The sequence below is a fragment of the Passer montanus genome, unplaced genomic scaffold, assembly GCF_014805655.1.
Source record: "Passer montanus isolate IOZ18808 unplaced genomic scaffold, ASM1480565v1 scaffold10, whole genome shotgun sequence".
In the NCBI taxonomy this organism is placed as follows: Eukaryota; Metazoa; Chordata; class Aves; order Passeriformes; family Passeridae; genus Passer; species Passer montanus.
This window is the reverse complement of record NW_024356505.1, coordinates 24,267,846-24,287,950: the sequence shown is the minus strand read 5'-3', so window position 1 is coordinate 24,287,950 and position 20,105 is coordinate 24,267,846. Positions and strand designations below refer to the sequence as shown.

Genomic DNA, 20,105 nt, shown 5'->3' with positions numbered 1-20,105 from the left:
AGAGACTGAGCCAGGTGTCAGGATAGTGGGTGCAGCCCACACTTTTGAAGCATCATGTCACACTAGCTCAGGCTAAGGATGTCCCCCTTTCAGAGCCAGTCCCAGCAATGCCACCTGTGCTGGCTTAGCTTCCCTGTGCACTTGCACAGAGAGCAGAATTTACAAGGTAACCTGCATAGTCAAATGTCATCCTTCAGTCTGCCACCTGGGTGCTCTTCAGGCCCTTGGAAGAAATTTCCCCTTCTCAGGTGGGAGCCTTAGTCTTCCTCCTGTATTGAGGGTGGTGTTTATGGAGACCCACCAGACTGTCACGGTCACCCTGGCAGGTGGCTCTTTGGCCTCTGAGGTGGTGGCCTGGGCATATTCCCACCTGTCGGTCTCTGGCCAGACTCCCAGGTGTTCCCAGTCTCAGACACCTATTTCTGTGTTCCCAAGAACCGCGCTATTTTCTGTCACTTTGTCTGAGGTGGGCTGTGCCCGCTGCTGCTGCCTGACGGTCAGCAGCAAGGCCAGGCACCATCCCGCCAGGATCTGCCCGCCGGTGGAGCTCACCCGCCCCCGCAGGCTGCGGCTGACCCGGGGAGACCCGCGGCGCGGAGGGAGGAGCGCGCCGGGCCATGTGAGCCGCTGGCGGCGGCAGCGGCCCTCGGGCAAGACAGATGGGGTGAGAGACAGCGCCCGGTCCGGCTGTCAGCGCGGCCCCAGCCCCGCCGCGGAGGGAGCCCCTCCTCCCCGCCGTGTGCGCCGCGCTCCCTCAGGGAACCATGGCGTCCAGCGAGGAGGACGGAGGCGGCAACGGCGCGGTGGAGGAGAAGGAGAACGGCAAGAAGAAGAAGAAGTTGGGCGTCCTGGCCACGACATGGCTCATCTTCTACAACGTCGCCATGACGGCGGGGTGAGCGGGCGCGGGCGGCGCGGCGCCTCCGCGGGGCGCGGAGCGGCCGGGGCGAGACGGGGCCCGGCGGGGCTGGGCGGGAGAGCCGGGACGCGGGGGAGCCGCCGGCAGCGGGGCTCTCCTCGCCTGCCGAGCATTGCCTAATACGGTGCAGCGCTGCCAGCCGCCGGCGCGTCACCCCGCGCCCGCCGCGGAGGTTAAGTATAGCCGGGACCGGAATGCCGGGCGGGGGAGCCGCGTCCCGGCGGCCTCGCCGGATGCGGAGGGGGCTGCTGGCCGCCCCGGGGAGACGACCCCTCCTCGGTGCCGCCGGGGGCTTCAGCGCCGGGGTCCCGTGTGGGCTCGGGTCGGGGCGCCCGGGCTGTGAGCGAGCGGAGCCCGCCCCGCTCCCGGCTCGCTGAGCTGTCCAAAGCCAGCCCGGCCCCGGCAGGAGCGGGGAGCAGCGCCGGTGGGGGCGGCAGAGCAGCCCAAGAGGTTCATTTGAACTTGTGCTCCGTGCTGCGAGGCTTTGCTGTGAGGAAAGAGGGTGTTTATTTTGAATAACAGATCATAAGAGCAGTCAGGTTTATGTGGTTAGTGCTCGAAGCACATATTCTCACTTCTTGAAAATTTTCCCTGTTCACTAACTCTTGCGGGAAAAAAACCTCAATCTATTCATTTCCACGTGTTTAAAAGAAAGCTAAGAACGAAAAAATTTACAACTTCTAGTGTGATATTTATCATGAGAACAGTTTTACTTTGGTTACTAATGGGTGGTCTCGCTGCCCCTCGAATCCCATAGAGTAAAACTAACACGCCGCAGTTGAGGCAGGAGCTCTGGCACTGCTGGGGAAAGCCAGGAATAGGATTGTAATGGCTTTCTTCTCACGAGCAACCGTGAGTCTTGAGAATGTATTAAAGTCTGTTCATATATTACTGCAGCACTTTTTGAAAAGTGCTTTTACGTGAGGTTAATGTTACCTCATTGAATTACCAGTCTTGTGCTCCATGTGTGAATTTGCTAATGAACACTGAGTCTTGCCACTGACTTTTGTATGTCTCTAAAAGATTATCGAACCATATTAGTTTTGACCTTAGGTGCTGCATCAATATCTCCCACTTCCTTCTCTCCCATTTTCCATTAATATAAAAAGAAATTAAGACATGCAAAATTTGATTTTTTTATGTGGAAACAGGAAAAAAAGGAGATAGGAATAAATTCTTACAATCATTTATGGGTACAATTTAAGAGAAAAATAAATATTTTAAATACAGTTATACTTAACAGAGACGATACACAGGATAAATATTTAACTAGAACAGTATATTTGTCTAGTTGCCCAGGTAGTGCAATACAGAAAAATGTTTCTGGAGTTTTAACAAACTAATGTATAACTACATGTTAACAACCATTCTAATAAAAAAAAAACAAAACCCTGCAGCTTGTCTTTGTTTCTAAACAGATTTAAGGGACTAAAATGACAGATCAATACTCAGTCTTGCTGAAAGTCCCAACTGGAGATTCTGCCTTTATTACAGAAAGTGTTTTCCATTTCCTGGTGATTTGTAATAATCAGTATGAGAACTTTCTTGAGATCCAAAGTCAAAGCCATGGACAGCTGAATAAATCTATCCACAGAATTTTATATTTACATTAAAAATCCTTTGAGAAAAATACATTTGCCTTCTTTGATTCTGAGTGTAGTCCAAGATTACTTCTCTCTGCAATGCTCATGCTTTGGTTGTGCAATGAGATGCAGAAAATGCCTTGTTAGGTTAAATGTATTATGACTTCTCAGTCTTAAGTTGCATACAGAGCTGTTGCTGCCACATTTGTGCTGCCAGCTGGATGTAAACTCACTATCACCTTCCTCCTGTCAAACACTTCACTGTAAAACGGGGCAGCTCCACTGTGACAGCCTACCAGTGATATTCCAGTAATTCTTTGTTTCCACAGTGGTTGGAGACAACCTGAAATAAATGGTCTCATATTTAAAATCCATTATAAAATCTAAGTAACACTCACAGGGGAAAATTTTGGAGCACTGACAGATCAGATTCATGGGCTTAAAGTAGAAGGGATCAAAGAGGGGAATCATTCCTGCTGTGTGGGGAAGCCTGGCTAACTCTATGTGAGTCTGAAATGCTGTCATGAAGTGCTGGAATGGGGCACACCAAGTGACTGCATAGCAGTGGCGCCGTGCGCAGGAGCTCTTAGGGGCTGACACTGAAATCCCTGCCATGCGAGGTGAGCGGGAGCTGTCAGGATCCAGGCGGCTCTCACGACCCTACACCAGGGTGGATCTGACAAAAGATTACTCTTTCCAAGTACTTTATTTCCAGTGCTAGCCTATACCTTATGCTCAGGGAGGACTACAAGAGGACAAGTTAAATATCGGTCCAAATGTTTATGTAAATATCTCTCTGAGTGTTTATAATCTCTCTGAATCTGCCTCTGAGTATTTCTGAAGCCCTTCTGCTTTGTCTCTTGGGCCCTTCCTTAGCCAGAACTCATGTTGCTGTAGAGTATACTTGCTATGGTTTTGTGGAGAATGAAAGGGCTGAGTAATTGTTCCCAGCAATTTCACAGAAGACATTAAACTACAATTTTTGTCATTTTTGATTTTTATTTTTACCTCTCAAAATAGCCATCCATAGCTCTTGTTATGCCTATGTCTATGTTAAAGAATTTTTGTACTTTCTTCGGTTTTTTGGATTGAAACCTGAAGTTTTCAGTCTTCTTGCTAATGTGGTGTTTTAAGAATGAGGTGTAGGTCTGAAAGGCTGAGAGAGTTGGGTTTTTTCAGTCTGGAGATTGGAAGGCTCCAGGGTGACATAATTTCAGTTCCTGAAGGGAGCCCACAGGAGAGCTGGAGAGGGACTTTTCACAAGCGCCTATAGTGATAGAATAAAATATAATGGGTTTGAACTGAAAGAAGACAGGTTTAGATTAGATACTGGGAAAAAATTCTTTACTCAGAGGGTAGTGAGGCACTTGCAGAGGTTGCCCAAAGAACCCCTGGATGCTCCATTCCTGGAAGTGTTCAAAGCCAGGTTGGATGGGGCCCTGAGTGACCTTGTCCAGTGGAAGGTGTCCCTACTTATGGCAGAGGGGGTTGGAACTAGATCTCTAAAGTCCATTCCTACCCAATCAATCCCATGATTAAGGAAGATATAGTACACTGTTTTCAAAATCCTTACTCTATAAAAATGGGCTTATTACATGGAAGGAATTCCTCATGCCTTGGATTATTTTAGAGAGTCTGTGCAGGTGGTGGGATCAACCCACAGTTTAGATGTTTATTTTTTATCTCAATTTCTATTCTAAATCTCAATATAAGTTTTATGTCAAATTCTACTGCAATCAAAACATACTGTTACTTTTTCTTTCTTTTACTTTGGGAGGGTTATTAGTTGTCATCATTGTTCAGTTTCCTAAAAAAACCAAAAAAATTTATCCAACCCCCTCAAATGTGCTAGTTAAATATGTCTGCCTCTTGAAGTCAGGAGCAGAGAACACCCTTTCTTTCATCATTTTGGAGTCTGATTTTTAAGTTAACTTTTAAAGCACTTCTCAACACTTTGGAAAACATAATTGTAGTGGTACCTTTGTTTGGACAATCACAAACAGGAGCATTAAAATGTGCATAAATTCCAGTCCTTTACTTTGACATACTTGCAACTCAAAGAGTGACCTCAGTGCCAAGCTCATCATGTGGTTTCGAATAACAGTATTTAATAGTCAAGATGCATGAGGATTTAACAGTAAAAATATGTAGTCACTGGTGGAGAAAAGTCTGATGGATGGGTGGTTTTGGGGGGTTCCCTCAATTAAGTCAGTCCTCGGAAGGCAGCAAGTTATTCTCCATTACTTTCCAAGTAAAGAGATGAGTGTAATGTTTACATAATGTAAATATACTATTTATGTCTAAAGATATTTTTAAAGATCTAAGAACACTGACAAGTGAAGAATCAAAGTTAACCTGTGAAGAAAAATACTAAATTATTTATGATGGATGGATATTTTTAGAATTCTAATTTGAAATGTATCCATTCTCTTTCTTTTATAGGTGGCTGGTATTAGGTATTGCCATGGTGCGGTTTTATATACAGAAAGGAACACATAGAGGCTTATTCAGAAGCGTTCAAAAGACGCTTAAATTTTTCCAGACATTTGCTTTGCTTGAGGTAAATTTTAAACATTAGTTTGCTTTACTGGATGCTGCATATCATAGACAAAACACATTATTATCCTGAATTTAAAATAAAAATATTATATTAGTACTAAAAGTCCTTTTTACTTTATTATTTAATGAAGTTTTGGGGGTGGGACAAGGTGATTACTTGAAAGAAATCGGCATGTGTTTTTCAGACTTAATTCTACTATTTCTTTAAGTCAATGGCTGGGAACTGCTTTGATTTGAGAATCTTTACTGCAAAAGGCAAAATCTTGAAGGCATTACAACCAGCAGATCAGCCCTCTAGTGTAGTAGATATCACCATCTCACAGATTATAGTTTACCTTATATTCTTTATACTGGACTTACTATCCTTCTGTGCCGTTCCTGCTTTTGCTTATTTCAAGATGGGATTCACACACCCCATATAATCCATTGCAACGGGGTCTGTGCAAGATGTGCAAAGTATTCTTTAAGTAATACTTTTGCAAACTATGCACTAGTAGTCTCAGTTCTGGTACATCTGTGGAATGAAGCTTTATTGATGGGTTTATGGAGCACTTGCAGTTCTTTCCCAGGCACAGCAAAGAATGTCTATCTACATTTTAATTTTTTTTTTCTCAATCTGCCTACAACGTCTCTAGTTCAAACAACTGTTAATATCATGTCACCAGCTGCAATAGGCTTTTGTGCTGTTAAACTTTCACTGTAAGTGATTCTATTCAAACCTGCCAAAATAATGAAAAGCACTTCATTTGCTAAACATTACTGACCAGGAAATACACTGTATCTAAAGCTTCATAGCTGTCATTGACAAAAGTATAATAATGTTATTAATCTGTAATGAATGCAGAACATTTTAAAATTGCTGTGTGTTTAGCGCTCCTTATGTGACTTCCTCTACACTGTAAAATTCTTCTTTGAGTAAGGTAGAGAAGCTTACTAGTTGAATAAATTGCTTTGTAAGTATCTAAATGTCTAATATTTACAATTAATTTGGAAAACAAATGTCTTTCATGTATTTGCATAGCTCAGATATTGAGACCATCCCCACACTGATTCCCAGGGCTCTGCCATGTATTTATTTCTTTTTAAGACTGTTAGTGGGAGACAAAAGCCAGAATTGAGCCTAGGTTTATATTAGTATCAAAAGGCCATGTTTATAGGGTAGCTGGTAACATGCTGCACATCAGTAACCTCTGACTTATTTTTATTTACAGGTAATCCACTGTGCAGTTGGTGAGTTCTTTGTTTTAGTTTCTCCTGTAACTAATGAAAACATGAATTGTGGAGCAGAGATAACATGTTTCTCTTTTTAAGGAATAGTTCGCACATCTGTGCTTGTGACTGGGGTCCAAGTGAGTTCAAGAATCTTCATGGTGTGGTTCATTGCACACAGTATAAAACAGGTATGTGTCCGAGCAAGTTATGTTTTGATTGCTTTTAAGGAGAAGCTATTACTACAGTTCTCTTCCAGTTTCACAAGGAAGACCAAGCTAAAAATTAATTCTGTTCCTGTAGAGAATGCTTACATATTTGAGTGCAATTTTGGAAGTTAGGGTTGCAAAATAGAATTTCTGTGATTCTTGCCAGGAGATGAAGTCTGGGTCTAAGCTGTGAATCAGCAGTGTTTTCAGCATCATGCCTTCTGTGGTCTGCCTAAATGAAATCAATTACTACTATTATTTACAAGCAAAACTACCCTAGTGTTAACAGTTCCCTTTCAAACATTTTAATTAGCACTTGCTGAATTAATCTAAATAAAAGGTAATTTTATGTCTTTAAATTTATGTCTTGAATTCACATGGATAAACATGGTTGAGATTTTGCTATTCTTTTAGAAACCTTCTTAAAATTTTAATGTTACGGTAATCTTAACATTTGATGACATCCAGTGTGTCACAATGGCACTCAAGGACCTGTGTAAATGAAAATGGCTTATTTGCCTGGCTTTGGGTGGCTGTTGGAAGGCTAGTGATCCATTAGTGGAATGAAGCAAGCAGTTCACAATAGTAGTATGACATTAGGTTCAGTTTGTGAGGTGTGCTTTCTATGAAAGGCATGTAAAAAAATTAAGTGATAGATTTTGTGCTCCTGAATTTCTTCAGAACTTGAAAAGCTGAGCCATTAAACTGTCTCACCAGCAGATGGCAGAGGCCTTTCTGCAGATGAATTATCCTAGTACCTGCCTCAGTTATCAAATCTTCATTTCTTTTCACAAGAACACTTGTTTTCTACACTTTTCTGTTTTCTGCATCTTTTCATTTGACATGGAATAAATTCAATGGACTTTTCATAGGGTTAATTTTTTTGTTCTTTTTTCTTGTGTTGTTTGTTTTTTCAGTTTGTTTTGTTTTTTTTTTTTTTTGTTTTGGTTTAGTTTGGTTTTGGTGTTTTTTTTTCTTTCAAGCTAACTTTTTATATTTTTCTGTAAAGCAAAATGTCTCAAAGATTAACAAGATTCTTTATATTGAATATCTACACGTGAGCTGGATTGTAGCACTGCATTTTGCCTTTTTTATTATTTGCAGTGGACTAAATCTTAAGCATATCAAGCAATTTCTTTTATTTCCTCTATCTTCACTACTGTAGGCCAAGTTGTGTCCAAGAAGAAATACATTTGAATGTATGTCTGATTGTATTTCACGCTGGTATTGCTTAGCAGGCATCAATGTTCAGGGTCACTTTAGGTGGTGAGGGGCACGTCAGTGATAATAGCCGGAGCCAGACCTCCCCACTTGACTGCAGATTTGCAAGGCAGCAGATAGGAATTCTCTGCATACTTATTTAAAGCTCTTCTGCTTGGATTTAGCACTGTGACATGAATCCAAGTTTGAGTTATCAATGTTTGTCTCTAATAGCATGAGGCAAAGAACAGCCTAATTCTGTCTTTACCTTTGCATATCTGTTTGGGTGTCTTTGCACTTCAGTTGCTGCTATTTGTTTGTGATTTTGGTGCTATTTTTATGTCTCCATTTTCTTTATGATGTTGGTGAGATCCTTCTGCTAAAATTGCACCATCTTTGACTGGCATATTGAGGGTGTGATTTTATGAGCACTTATAATTATTTTTTACTTTTGTCAGACTTCTGGATTTTCAGCATCTTGGAGATATATTAAGCTTTGTCACCATGTTGCATTTTATTTTGAAAAATAATTTCCTTTTTTATAATTTTAACAAAACTTGTGTAGTCTCCATTTTCTTTATGATTTTGGTGAGATCCTTCTGCTAAAATTGCACCACCTTTGACTGACATATTGAGGGTGTGATTTTATGAGCATTTATAATTGTTTTTGACTTTTGTCAGAGTTCTGGATTTTCAGCATCTTGGAGATAAATTAAGCTTTGTCACCATATTGCATTTTATTTTGAAAAATCATTGCCTTTTTTTGTAATTTTAACAAAACTTGTGTTGCTTTATTCTATTTCACAGACATCCCTGGAGCTTTTCAGCCTTCAGGCATAAAAGTGTGTTACAAAATTCCTCCCCTCTTAAAGGAAAGAAAATTACTTGTGTGTAATTCTTCCTCACAGAAGGTAGTGTTTGTAATAGATCCCCGGGTGCCTTCTTTGTATTTGGGGACTTTTATTTATTTGTTCACTCAGAGTGAAATATAACTGGTGTTTTGAAACAGCAGAGATGTGCTACTTACTGATGAGGCAGTTTAATGACTCAGAACTTAAATCTTACATCGGATTGTTGAGTGAGTTTACCCAAAGCTCCTGATCTACCAGCTACTCTTCATTTAGTGAGCCATCTGTGCTCCAGCTCCTTGACTATCTCAGAGCTCCCTGAAGTCTGCCAAACTGGATCGGCTGTGACCAAGTTCCACTTAGTAGGTTATATAAAGCAATTCCTTTTGTCTAAAGTTTCATGGAGATTTGCATTATATATTGAAGAAGAAGCAAGATAAAAAGTTAGAGAAAATCTAGGAAATGGAGTAGTGAAATGCAGAATGATTAAAAAGTGATTATCAGAAGAACATACCTTCTGTAGCATTTTGTTGTTCTTGTTGTTTTGAGGAAAAACATAAACAAGTAGATAAACCACAAATAGAAGAGGGATAGTTAGGTAGTTTTGTGGAATGTAGGAAGAGAATAAAGAGGAAGAATAAACATAATTATAGGGTTTTATATTTTGATATTTGCATAATGGGTGAAGATTGCTCAGTTGACAAATGTCTATGTTAGTAAACACATATGATAATGAACTGTACACAGTAATGGTTTCAGCATATCACTTTTGTGCCAAAATTTTCTTCCTTTACAAGGTATTAGTTCTGTTCTGTCTATCTTAAAGAGAAGTCTGTTGCAGTTTGCACAGAAAAGAAGCCTAAGGATGAAGAAAATGTTGGTTCTTTATACTTCTGCAGATCCAGAATGAGGAGAGCGTTATTCTTTTTCTGGTCGTATGGACTGTGACAGAGATTACTCGATATTCCTTCTACACATTCAACCTGCTCAACCATTTGCCATACTTCATTAAATGGGCCAGGTGGAGATGTCTTGCACTTGAGTTTCTCATGATTCTGTGCATGTTGGTTTCACGCTTGCTGAACTAACACACAGGAGAGCAGATGTTTGAGCTTTGGTTATGTGTCAGCAAAGTGCAAGTCAGTTGCTTTCTGCACTTGGGATATTTGTTGCTTGGTTTAATATGTTAAAAATATTTTAGCTGAGGTTTTTGGAGTGTGTTTTTTTCTTTGCTTTCTGTGTCTCACAGTTTGAACTCTGCTTTCACTTTTTTTTTTATTCACTTACTCTAATTTTTTTCTCCATCTTTTTTATTTTATCTCATCTTTTAACTTGCAGTATGACTCTTTACGATACTCTGAATACAGTGCCCAAAATTAAGCACCTGTGCTTTGTGGATGTTAGTTTTTTGAAAATGTGGGAGTTGTTGTCATTCAATCTGTATTATTACTTTACAAGAAGTTCTGCTTTATCAGAGCTTTTGTAAGATTGTATCCATGTAGTGAAGTTAAATACTGACTTAGTTTAGGCCACCAAAAACTGAGTTCCAAATCAAAACTATTTTGATTTTGAAGCATTCTTAAGGTTGGACACTAAATCACATACACTACAGAGACTGCATTTGTTTATCTGGAGACTTAACTGGAATAGTATTCTATGTAGTCATTATTTGAAAAATACATGTAAGGCAGACTTATTATGTTAGAAGAATAATATCTAACTTACATTCAGCACAGGCGACTCTATTTAATAGAGTTTGTTTGTTATTTTCCTTTATTTTTGTTTAATAGATGATGCAGGTTTGATGGTTCTAATGCACTTCTTTAATATGTCTGATATTTGTGTCCATCCTTATAAAACATTTCCTTTTTGCTAGTGTCTAAGTGAGAGACTTGTCTAAGCACAAAATGACAAACTTAGAGATAGTCAGATTGACTATCATCAGTAGTTTTTTATACAGACTTCAGAAAGAGAAATACACTCAGAACAAATTACATTGAGAGATAATAATTTTTGCCATCAGGTCAGTGTGCCTTGAATAACAGAATTTTGTTTCCTTAATATAGACAATAGGGAAAACCAACAATCTCACTGAAAAGACATATTACTATAAAATGTGAAATATTAATATAAACAAAACATTTTAAAATATATAATTTTTTTCATAGAGTCTAAAATATCCCTTCAAGATTTATGGATAAACAAACAGCACAACTGGGCATTAATTTAGCACCAAGAGAGATGGAATTTCTGATCTTTAGCTTCTAACTGCATAGAGACAAACAATATGTAAGGCATTAGTTCTTCTTATCTAATCTACATTCTTCTCGGTGCTGCCAAGCAATAGGACAAGAGGCAAAGGGCAGAAACTGATGCACAGGAAGTGCCACCTGAACTTGAGGAAGAACTTCTTTAGTGTGCAGGTGACCAAGCACTGGAACAGATTGTCCAGAGAGACAATCCAGTGTCTCCCACTCTGGAGATGTTCAAAACCCATCTGGACACAATGCTGTTCCATGTGCCTTAGGATAACCCTGCTTGAGTGGGGAGGCTGGACCAGATGAGTTATTGTGGTCCTTTCCAACCTGAACTATTCTGTGCTTCCTCTCATCTGTGAGTCTTTTAAGCCCTTTTGCTTCTAGGAAGATTTCATGCTTAGGTGCTGCTGTTTTGGATCTCATTTCTTTTGGTCAGGGAGTGCACATTGTACCTACCTTTCTCTGTGTGACAGCTCTCATTGCTGTTCCCTGTATGAACTGGAGAATTGTTCTCTAGGAGAGCCTGCATATCCATGGTGCACTGTGTGAAAGGACAGCACATAGCCTATTGCTTACAATTTTCATTTTGTCACTGCCTACAGGGCCTTTGGCATTCAAACCACATTTTCTTTCAACTGGATGCTTTGCCTTTTATTTGAACGTCATCTCACTTTAAAACGGATCTGATGAGTTTCTGGCATTGTAATTTTCTCTTTTTATTCCATTTTCCATTAGTGGTAAATATAGTATTCCTATGTTGTAGTGAGTAAAATAGGCTCCTTATGCTTTTCAACATTGTCATTATCTTCAAATATTTTGTAGTACATACAGTTGACCCAGTGGGTGTGCCCTGTGGTGAAAATATGTAGGATCATCTGAGATTCAGTCCTGGTCTGAATCCTGTCAGTGACAACAGGAGTAAGAATAGTACATTTTAAAAAAATTATTATTGGAGACTAACAATTTGAGGGTTGTTCTATTAGAAAGAGATAAAAACATTCTGATACTTCACTGTTTTTTAAACAAAGCACTGAGGAATGCATTCTCTTGTCAATCTAAGCATCTCTACCAAAAGTAACTGAAACTGATATTTTGTGTCAAGTCAGGCTGTGGTCCCTGATTCTGGTGCCTGAACTGCTTTAATACATTCTGTGCCACTAATAACAACAAGACAAAATGTTAAGTTTGTGGAGTGTTTCTCACAAGGTTTTTTTTTAATTATTTTTCAATGCAGATACAACTTTTTTATCATTTTGTATCCTGCTGGAGTTGCAGGTGAACTGCTAACCATATATGCTGCTTTACCCTACGTGAAGAAAACAGGAATGTTTTCACTGAGACTTCCCAACAAATACAACGTCTCCTTTGACTACTATTACTTCCTTATTATTGTCATGTTCTCCTATGTGCCATGTAAGTACTGTTTAACTGTAGAAACATTTTAACATCATAAAAATAAATCTTCAGCGATGCTATAAACACTGCCAGTACTAAAATTTGCTGAACACTTTCTACTGTAAGAGCCTACTTTCTGTTGTGCCAAGCTTTACTCTGCTTTAATTGGTTAGGCTGAAATTTTCTGTCCTGTTATCTGCTTAGAAACATAATCTGTCTTAAAAATTTCAATGAAAATGCTAAACTTATTTCTTGGACTTGGATGAAGTAAGAAAAGTTTTTGCTTACACACAGAAATGTCTGTATCTGTGTCACTGCGACTTTCTAGTGCCTCTCCCTCTTTGAAGTAATGACTTTAAAATGGTCCTGTAAGTTGTGCCAGAGATTTGCTGTGGCTTTTTACTACTAATAACCATTTACCTTGGAAAAACCATCATTCAAGCGTGCTCAGGAAAAACTTGAAGCAGTATTCTCTAAGATTTCATTCTCACAGAAATCAATCCCCCCCCCAAACCTCTCTGAACATCTGCAAACCCTGGTTTAATCAGTTTGTCCTTGTACTTATGCATGCCAGAGGCCATGGAGGTAACATTAGAGAGAGTATCTTTCACTCCCAGTGTTATTTCCACTGCTACCTAAGCAGTGAAGACAAGGAGAAAGCAACCTGATATACTGGATATTCCACCATGAATAGGGCTAGGCCAAACTAGGCAAATGTAATATTTTAGATAATATTAATAACAGAATATATAATATCTTAAAATAATCTGTACATTGAGGCAGCAGATTAGAGAGAGAAATTGAAAAGCAGGAAAATTGAAGTTAAAGGGTCTGTGATCTGCATTCATGAAAGGTATTCATTTGGGAAGGCAACATTCAATATGAACTTTTACAATATGAACACACACTTAAATTTTTTGCCTCAAAAAGTCATGAAGGCCAACAAGAGAGATTTATGTCAACAAAAAGCACTCTAAGGTGCGATAACTTACTAACAGTTTTACATCTGTTTATGTAACAACACTTCAGGAATTAATCCAGTTTTCTAGCCATTAAATATAAGGATCAACTCTGTCAGTAGGACAGTAATATAATAGATGACAGAGGGACAGCAAAGAGTGATCTCCTTACTTCAGACTTGAACAAATAGGGTAGATTTGTATTCTTCTCCAAGTCTTCAAAAATGCTTAGGAGAGATTTGAAGTCTTCAAGCACTACCAGAATGTGGTTAACTCCTGTTTCTACAAGGAAACTGTCAGAGTGAAGTTCCTTGAACACAGGGTATTTTTTCAGGGATAAATGAGCTTTGAGTAATTTTTGTTTTTTAAATCACTGCAATGTTCATGACTAGTTCTTATTCACCTTAATCAACTCAACCACTGTGTACCATAATTTTTACTCAGTTCATCATTCTGTAAAATAGTGGTTTTCCATTATGGGATCTGTTGAATTTTTCCATCTAATTTGCTTTCTTTTATGCTTTGATCAAGTATTTCCACAACTCTACTTCCACATGCTGAGGCAGAGAAGAAGGGTGCTTCATGGAGAAGTGATTGTGGAAAAGGACGATTGAATCAAGCTGTGTAACCATGGTGCTTTCAGTGGAAAGAAAAGAAGAGAGGGTAAAGACCCAAAACTTCCTCTGATTTTAAACATGGAACAAGAATAAACAACTGTGCCTGTGCCTGTGGACTGTATTATTTTTGCAATTCATATATTTTGAGACCTACGTTTTCATTCTCAGATTCACTTTGGTTTTTAATTGTTCATTTCTTCAAAGAAATATTTTCTTATTTTCAATAGGTTGACGAGTAGCTTTAAGAATTAGAATAGTTGGCTACTGTGCATTCTGTTCTGAAAATTCTGTTAAGACCTGTAGTCATTACCAAAAACTGAAGAGTTGATAAGTTGTACTGAAAGTGAGTCTTCTGGAAATCAGTGTGTAAATTAGGTAATGTTTTTCATAGACTAGGTGAATTGAATGGAATGTTAAGTAATACCTTTCCAATTATATGTACTGTAGCACGTTGTTTAACATTTTTTGAATACATGCAGAATTACAGAACGACTTTTGAACAGAGTTGAATTCTTGATTGTCAGTGCAAATTTAGACCTCCCTGTATTTTCATTTGTAATTTTAAAGATACTTAGGGTAATAGGTATAATATTAACTGGTTAAAAGTTTGTGCTGAGGAGAAGACAAGATATGCCTACCTTTCTCCAATCAGTGGCTGGAATGGGACTCCTTTGCAGTGCAAAGTTGATTGTCAGCATGTTTCCTATTACACATTTAAGTTATGTGTGGAGAAAAATCAGTATTGCATTGAAAATCTGTAGCTATGGTGAGATATTTGACTTCTTTTCAATAGCTCAGTGGGATAAAATATATTTAAAATATCATCTTAAAATATAAATTGTGCTTTGATTCATCCCATTGGGCAATTTTAATTTTTTAAAATTAATTAATTTTATACTGTATTGACCTAATTCTATTTCATGTCTTCAATAATCTGCAGGAAGGATCTACAGTATATTGAAAGAAGTTACAGATGATATTATACTATATGATACTTGAGTGGGAGATGTCCAACAAATTCGAAGATTTTGATCTAACAGCCTAGCAGATTCAGAGAAAAGGTGATGCATTTGAGGAAACTTGGATGCTTAGTGAGAGAGAGATTGAAATGTAGTAATGGGGTACAAAGCCCCGAAAATGTAGGCAGCAAACCTGTCTTGTTTCTGGCTTCACTGATGTCAAAAGAAGTGCATACATATGTGGAAGAGCTGCATCAGGCAGCTGTAAATCAGAACACTTGTGATTGCTGAGGTAATTTTGGGAGTACAGTCTTATATTTTGGCTACCTCAGGGGTGAAGAATTGGAGAATCTTCTGAAAGCTCAGAGAACAATAACAACTAGTTGAAGTGAGAAAAAAGTCGGAAAGACTGAGTTGCTAATATGTGTAATTTGTTCCATGATAAATACATGGAAGAGCTTTTCTAAGTATGGAGGTGTAGCTATGATGAATTTGGAGCAAGGTAAAGAGCCAATGAATATCAGAAGAAAGGTCCTACTGGTTAGATCAATTATGGAATGACACAGTAATGCTTATAAATGCATGCATGTCTTGGAAGGGTTTCAGTTAAAGCTGGCAAGAGATTGAACTACATATTTGAATAGGCAGTTTCCATTTTTAGCTTCAATGATACTATGGTAATACCACTTTTTGAAATTGGTAGATATGCCAGAATAAGGTGTATCAAGTAATTTAATAAAAAAGCAAGGATTTGCTATATCCCTAACTTTTAAATTGTGCCCTGGATTTCTGATATTTATGTATGTCTTCATTACATGTAAATGAGTTTCCTTTTTTGTGACAGGTGCATAATGAACTTGAGACAGAACAGTTGTATTTCTTTAAATTTTAAAAGATATAATCTTTATATTCCTTAAATTTCACAAAGGTGCTCTAATTTAACTTACTACTTCTGTTTTATATGCAGATAAAATTATTAAAAAATTAAAATATAAATTATATTTACAACAGTGCATCACAAAATAGTTGTGTTACATGTGTTCCGACTAGCAGTTGTATGTGTCCAGTATTCTTTCAGTACTGTTTTATAAACTATGAGGAACATATGGGCAGTTTTGGGAAATATATCTCCACTAGCAAACAGAATAGTGTGATGAAATACGAAAAACTAAGATTAGATTAAGTTCTGTGTCTCTTTTTACTGTCTGGACAGCTCACTGAAGACCATAGCTATCAATTCATTGAAAATGCATTGGATACCTAAGGATATGATTTTGAAATCCTTGATCAGATGAGTGTATCCTGTAGATAGTATTCTTACTAAAGGGAATACTTGCACTATAAAACTGTGTCATATTTGTTTTCATTGTGGCCTAAGGATATTATCATATGTTAATCAAGGACCTATTTTTATATCCTTTTGTACATACGAAATGGAAAAAAAAACCCCAACACTATTTGCTACAATCTTGGGTTGCAGTTTCATAAAGCAACAATGTACAAGGTAATGATACAATTTAAAACTGAATTTTACAGCTACAAAACAGTCTTGCTAAATAATGAATTAATAAAAGTAAAGCCCAAAATTACAGTATCACATTCAATGTTTCATTGACCAGAGAGATTGCCATGTAGATTCATTTACATGACATTTACCTAAAAAAAGTAAGCAACATCTTCTTTTCTTCCTCCTGTTTTTTGACTGAAACATTTCACTGAAGCCTCCTTTTCACAGGATCAGTAAGGTTGGAAAAGACCTCCAAGGTCACCAAGGCAAATTTGACTGAATGCCACCACATCAACTGGACTATAGCACTAAGTGCCATGTCCAGCTGCTTCTTGGATGCTTCCAGGGGTGGTGACTCCACCACTCCCTGGGGAGCCAGTTCCAATGCCTGAGCAGCCTTTCCATGGATAAATTCTTTTTGATGTCCAGCCTGAACCTCCCATGACACAGCTTGAGGCCTTTTCCTCTTGTCTGGTTGCTGGTTGCTATTCTGTTAACATATCTTCTGATACATAGTGAGAATTTCAGGTAAAATCTTCTTGCTATTGACTTCAGATGAGCTAGGATTTTATCCTAGGTAGCTATATTTAAATTTCAATATACCATCTTGAAACATTTAATTATCCTGTCAAATGGACATTAAAACTTAAGTATGATTTTCATATGGTGCTCTCTTTCCAACTTCTTTTTTACATCTGTCTTTTTGTCTTCCTCTCTGCAATATTCCTAGTTTTCTAAAGCATTTAAATCCTCCTGCTTACGTAAGATTAGGAATGTATTCAAACATCAGCATCTCTAATGTTTTCATGTAGTCTTTAACAAATTGTCCTTATAAAGGTATTTTCTTACTTGTTCTATATAGGCTTTCTGAAATGAATTCATATAGAGCATGGCTTTATGAAACTTTTTGAATAGCAGTATATAGAAATAGGGAGATTCCTTTTAATCAGGAGACTTTTCCTACTATTGGTATTAACAGAAACCATCTTTTGTATAAACTCTACCTGAAAGCAACTCGATTTCTTGAGGTTCTCCCCAGCACTCACATACTGTGAAAGGCTGTTTTGGGACAGATTGGGTTGTTTCTCAGCTAAGCCCAGAATGTTTGGAGGTCAGATCCTGGCTCCAGGGCATGGGCAGCAGTAAGGAATATGGTGCTGAGGTATTGCATCTTCTGCATTATCTGGCAAGGGTCAGTGAGGCCGTGGTGAGCAGTAGTTGATAGATGTGATTTCTCCCACCCTGCAGGATGTGATATGAGAGGAAGCTCAGTGTGCTGTCATTACTGTCTGCTGAGGGAGCTCAGGGGATCAGGTGGGAGGATCTCTGTGCACAAAGGGTGTGTTACAGAGAGGGCTTTCCCACTCCACTCAGCTGTGGTTTGCTGTCTATTAGGCTACGTGTCTTGAGATGTACAGGTCTGGCAGGGTGGGCATGGCACGCCAATCTCAGCAGCGCAGTTCAACATAAACTGCCTTGCAGAAATGGTGCAGGGTGCTGTTTCTCATTCCCACTGTACATAGCATTTAGCCAGATTCATGTTCATGGATAGATTGCAAGTCTGGTTAACAGAGAGATGCACAGAGACCTTTTCTGTGACCAGATGGAAATGTACATTTTAAATCTAGTTCTAGCTACTGCTCTGATTGTGGTACTCTCGGTCTTCACAGTAGCTTACTTCAGTGGATATTAGGATATGTGTATGGTCACTAAATAAACCAGAATGAAACCAATTCACAATCATTACGATAATTTATAATTTCAAATTAGTTTAAATAACGGTAACAGTTTTTGAATCGAGCTCTTGCTTAATCTTCCTTAGAAACAAAAAAAAAGAAAGGAAAGTTAATAGAAATAAATGTTCTGTACTAGGCAATAGGGCCTCATCAATCAAAATTTTCAGGCAGGCAAACTGGCTGCATTTCATACATGATTTTTTAAGTGGGGTTTTTTTAACAAAAAAGGTGAAAGCTTTTCTGAAAATCAAAGTTTATTTCATAATGTATATCTTAAAATGTGCTGAGACTTACTGTATTATTTATTACAGTTTACAATTTAAATTCATGCTGAACTTGCCGTTTTTATAGATGATTAACTGTAGCCCATTAAAATGTTTCATTCTGTGTTTGCTACAATGGCTGTTTAAAGAACAAACTCCCCATTCTTCTGCAGAGCTCTGTGTTCTCTTGCTCAAGTGAGTTTCAGTGCCGTTACTGCCTGTGATGCTGTGCCAGGCTGCTGAAGTGGCAGGTTCCAGTTTGCCAAGGGCAGCTCCCTGAGCTTGCTTCCAGGAGGGCACAGCTCCACAGTGGGTGGCACTCTCGGGTCGGTGTCGGGCCCCGCTGTGCCACCGGTGCCATCCTGGGGTCTCGAGCGCCATCAGCACTGCCAGCTCTGCAGGTGTCCCCAGCTGATTCATCCCTATGGCTTCCCAGATGTGACTCTTAGGTCACAAAAGCAAATCTGACCAGTGAACTGAGAGCTGTCCCGAGAGAACTGTGGGGAGCTGAATGCTGGGTGACTCCAGCCCTGCCGAGGAGGTTGCTGTCTGTTTCACACCTGCGGCTGGTGATGTACAGCACTTTCTGTGTCATGTTGTACCACCTGAAACGTGTTGTCCTTTTATTCATATTCTCCTGCCTCGCTTTTTGGTCTCGAATGTATTTGAATGTCCTTTCAGTTTATGGTTTTGTAAAAGTGTAAGTGCAAAAAATATTTATCTAAGTGTATAGAATGTATATGTATAGAATTGTACTTCAAGTTTCTTAATAATGTAAATGCACTGCAACTGCTTATTATTGTTATTTCTTCTAAAATGCGTTATCATTAGAAGTTTACACAGACAGGAAAGCAACTCAATATGATACTTCTAATAACTTATTTGCAAAAAGTATAATATTTTTTGATCTATAGATTCAGATATTTGTTTTAGTGACTGTTAATATTGTAGCACTGTAGAAATTAATAATCAATTAAAAGAGGTATTTTCAACTTTGCTCTAGTTGATTTTTTAAATTTCTTTTTCAGCATGTAGAAGTCATTTCATATAAGCATTCAGCTTATTACACCAGACTGGTACTGTTCACAAATACTATACTTTTTTATTTAGAATTAATTCACAAATTAATCTTGAGGTCTCCTGTAACAAATTAATCTTGAGATCCACTATTTACTCTTACCCAGACAGTCTTTTCATATTTCTTAACATATATTCCATAAAAACCAGGTAGGTTTGAGTGGTAATAATATTGGTTTATCAAAGAAGAGCAGAAAACACAGGGCATTCAAGAGAATGCCAATATGTATGAAAAGAAATGCATTACAGTGATCCTGAAATAGATGTTCCAGTAGTAGATGTTTCAGTGTTTTGGAACAGGACTTTTTTTGTGGTATTAATCTTTGTGAGGGGTGGAGGCAGAGAACATCCTCTGTCTGTCCTTTGCCATGTGACTAACAATGACACTGCAGCTTTGAGGATTTCGTTGCCATGACAGTATGAGAAAGCAGTTTGTGAGCATTCACACCTACTTCTTTTGAATTAGGAATCAAGTGGTTGTAACCCCAAGGAGCTTAACTGCATATAAAGCTTAAATCCTGTTAGACAGATGTATTATAATGGAGATGTAGATCTCCTAATCTAGAAGTCACAGAAATGGTCTCCTGATCTGAATTTACAGGACAGGATTTACGTGTCCTGGCCCTCTACCAAGGTTAAGCCGTTCAGATTTCTATAGAAGCTAGTGGAAGAATATCCACTGATCTCAACAGGAGTATGATGGGACAAAGACATTTGTGTATTCTGTTCTGTGTAATTCTGAATTTACCAGGGAAAGAGTCAGCTGTAGCCTTCCTGTTGGTACTGTCTGGGAGAGAGCCTGTGCTT

General features: G+C 38.6%; 1 protein-coding gene across 4 annotated transcripts; it reads left to right on the top strand.

Moving 5' to 3' along the window:
• The first annotated feature begins 526 nt into the window (after positions 1–526).
• On the top strand, positions 527–19,216 carry HACD1 (3-hydroxyacyl-CoA dehydratase 1). Of its 4 annotated transcripts, none has more exons than XM_039707839.1 (7): positions 595–895; positions 4,945–5,062; positions 6,273–6,291; positions 6,379–6,461; positions 9,427–9,548; positions 12,020–12,198; positions 13,671–19,216. In XM_039707839.1, exons 1-7 carry the CDS (start codon positions 765–767, stop codon positions 13,751–13,753), a joined length of 735 nt encoding a protein of 244 aa, XP_039563773.1. In that variant the 5' UTR covers positions 595–764; the 3' UTR covers positions 13,754–19,216. The 4 variants fall into 4 exon arrangements, with proteins under 4 accessions (XP_039563777.1, XP_039563774.1, XP_039563773.1 ...); XM_039707829.1 differs by having other exon boundaries at positions 598–895; positions 6,373–6,461; XM_039707843.1 differs by lacking the exon at positions 4,945–5,062 and having other exon boundaries at positions 527–895.
• The last annotated feature ends 889 nt before the right edge of the window (positions 19,217–20,105 follow it).

What these genes read in the sequence shown, in the direction of transcription:
- HACD1 (XM_039707829.1), top strand. Translation starts at nt 765, where the DNA reads ATGGCGTCCAGCGAGGAGGACGGAGGCGGCAACGGCGCGGTGGAGGAG. An exon ending in TACTTCATTAAATGGGCCAG is followed by an intron (nt 9,549 to 12,019) that starts GTGGAGATGTCT and finishes TTTTCAATGCAG; the next exon opens with ATACAACTTTTTTATCATTT. An exon ending in CATGTTCTCCTATGTGCCAT is followed by an intron (nt 12,199 to 13,670) that starts GTAAGTACTGTT and finishes GCTTTGATCAAG; the next exon opens with TATTTCCACAACTCTACTTC.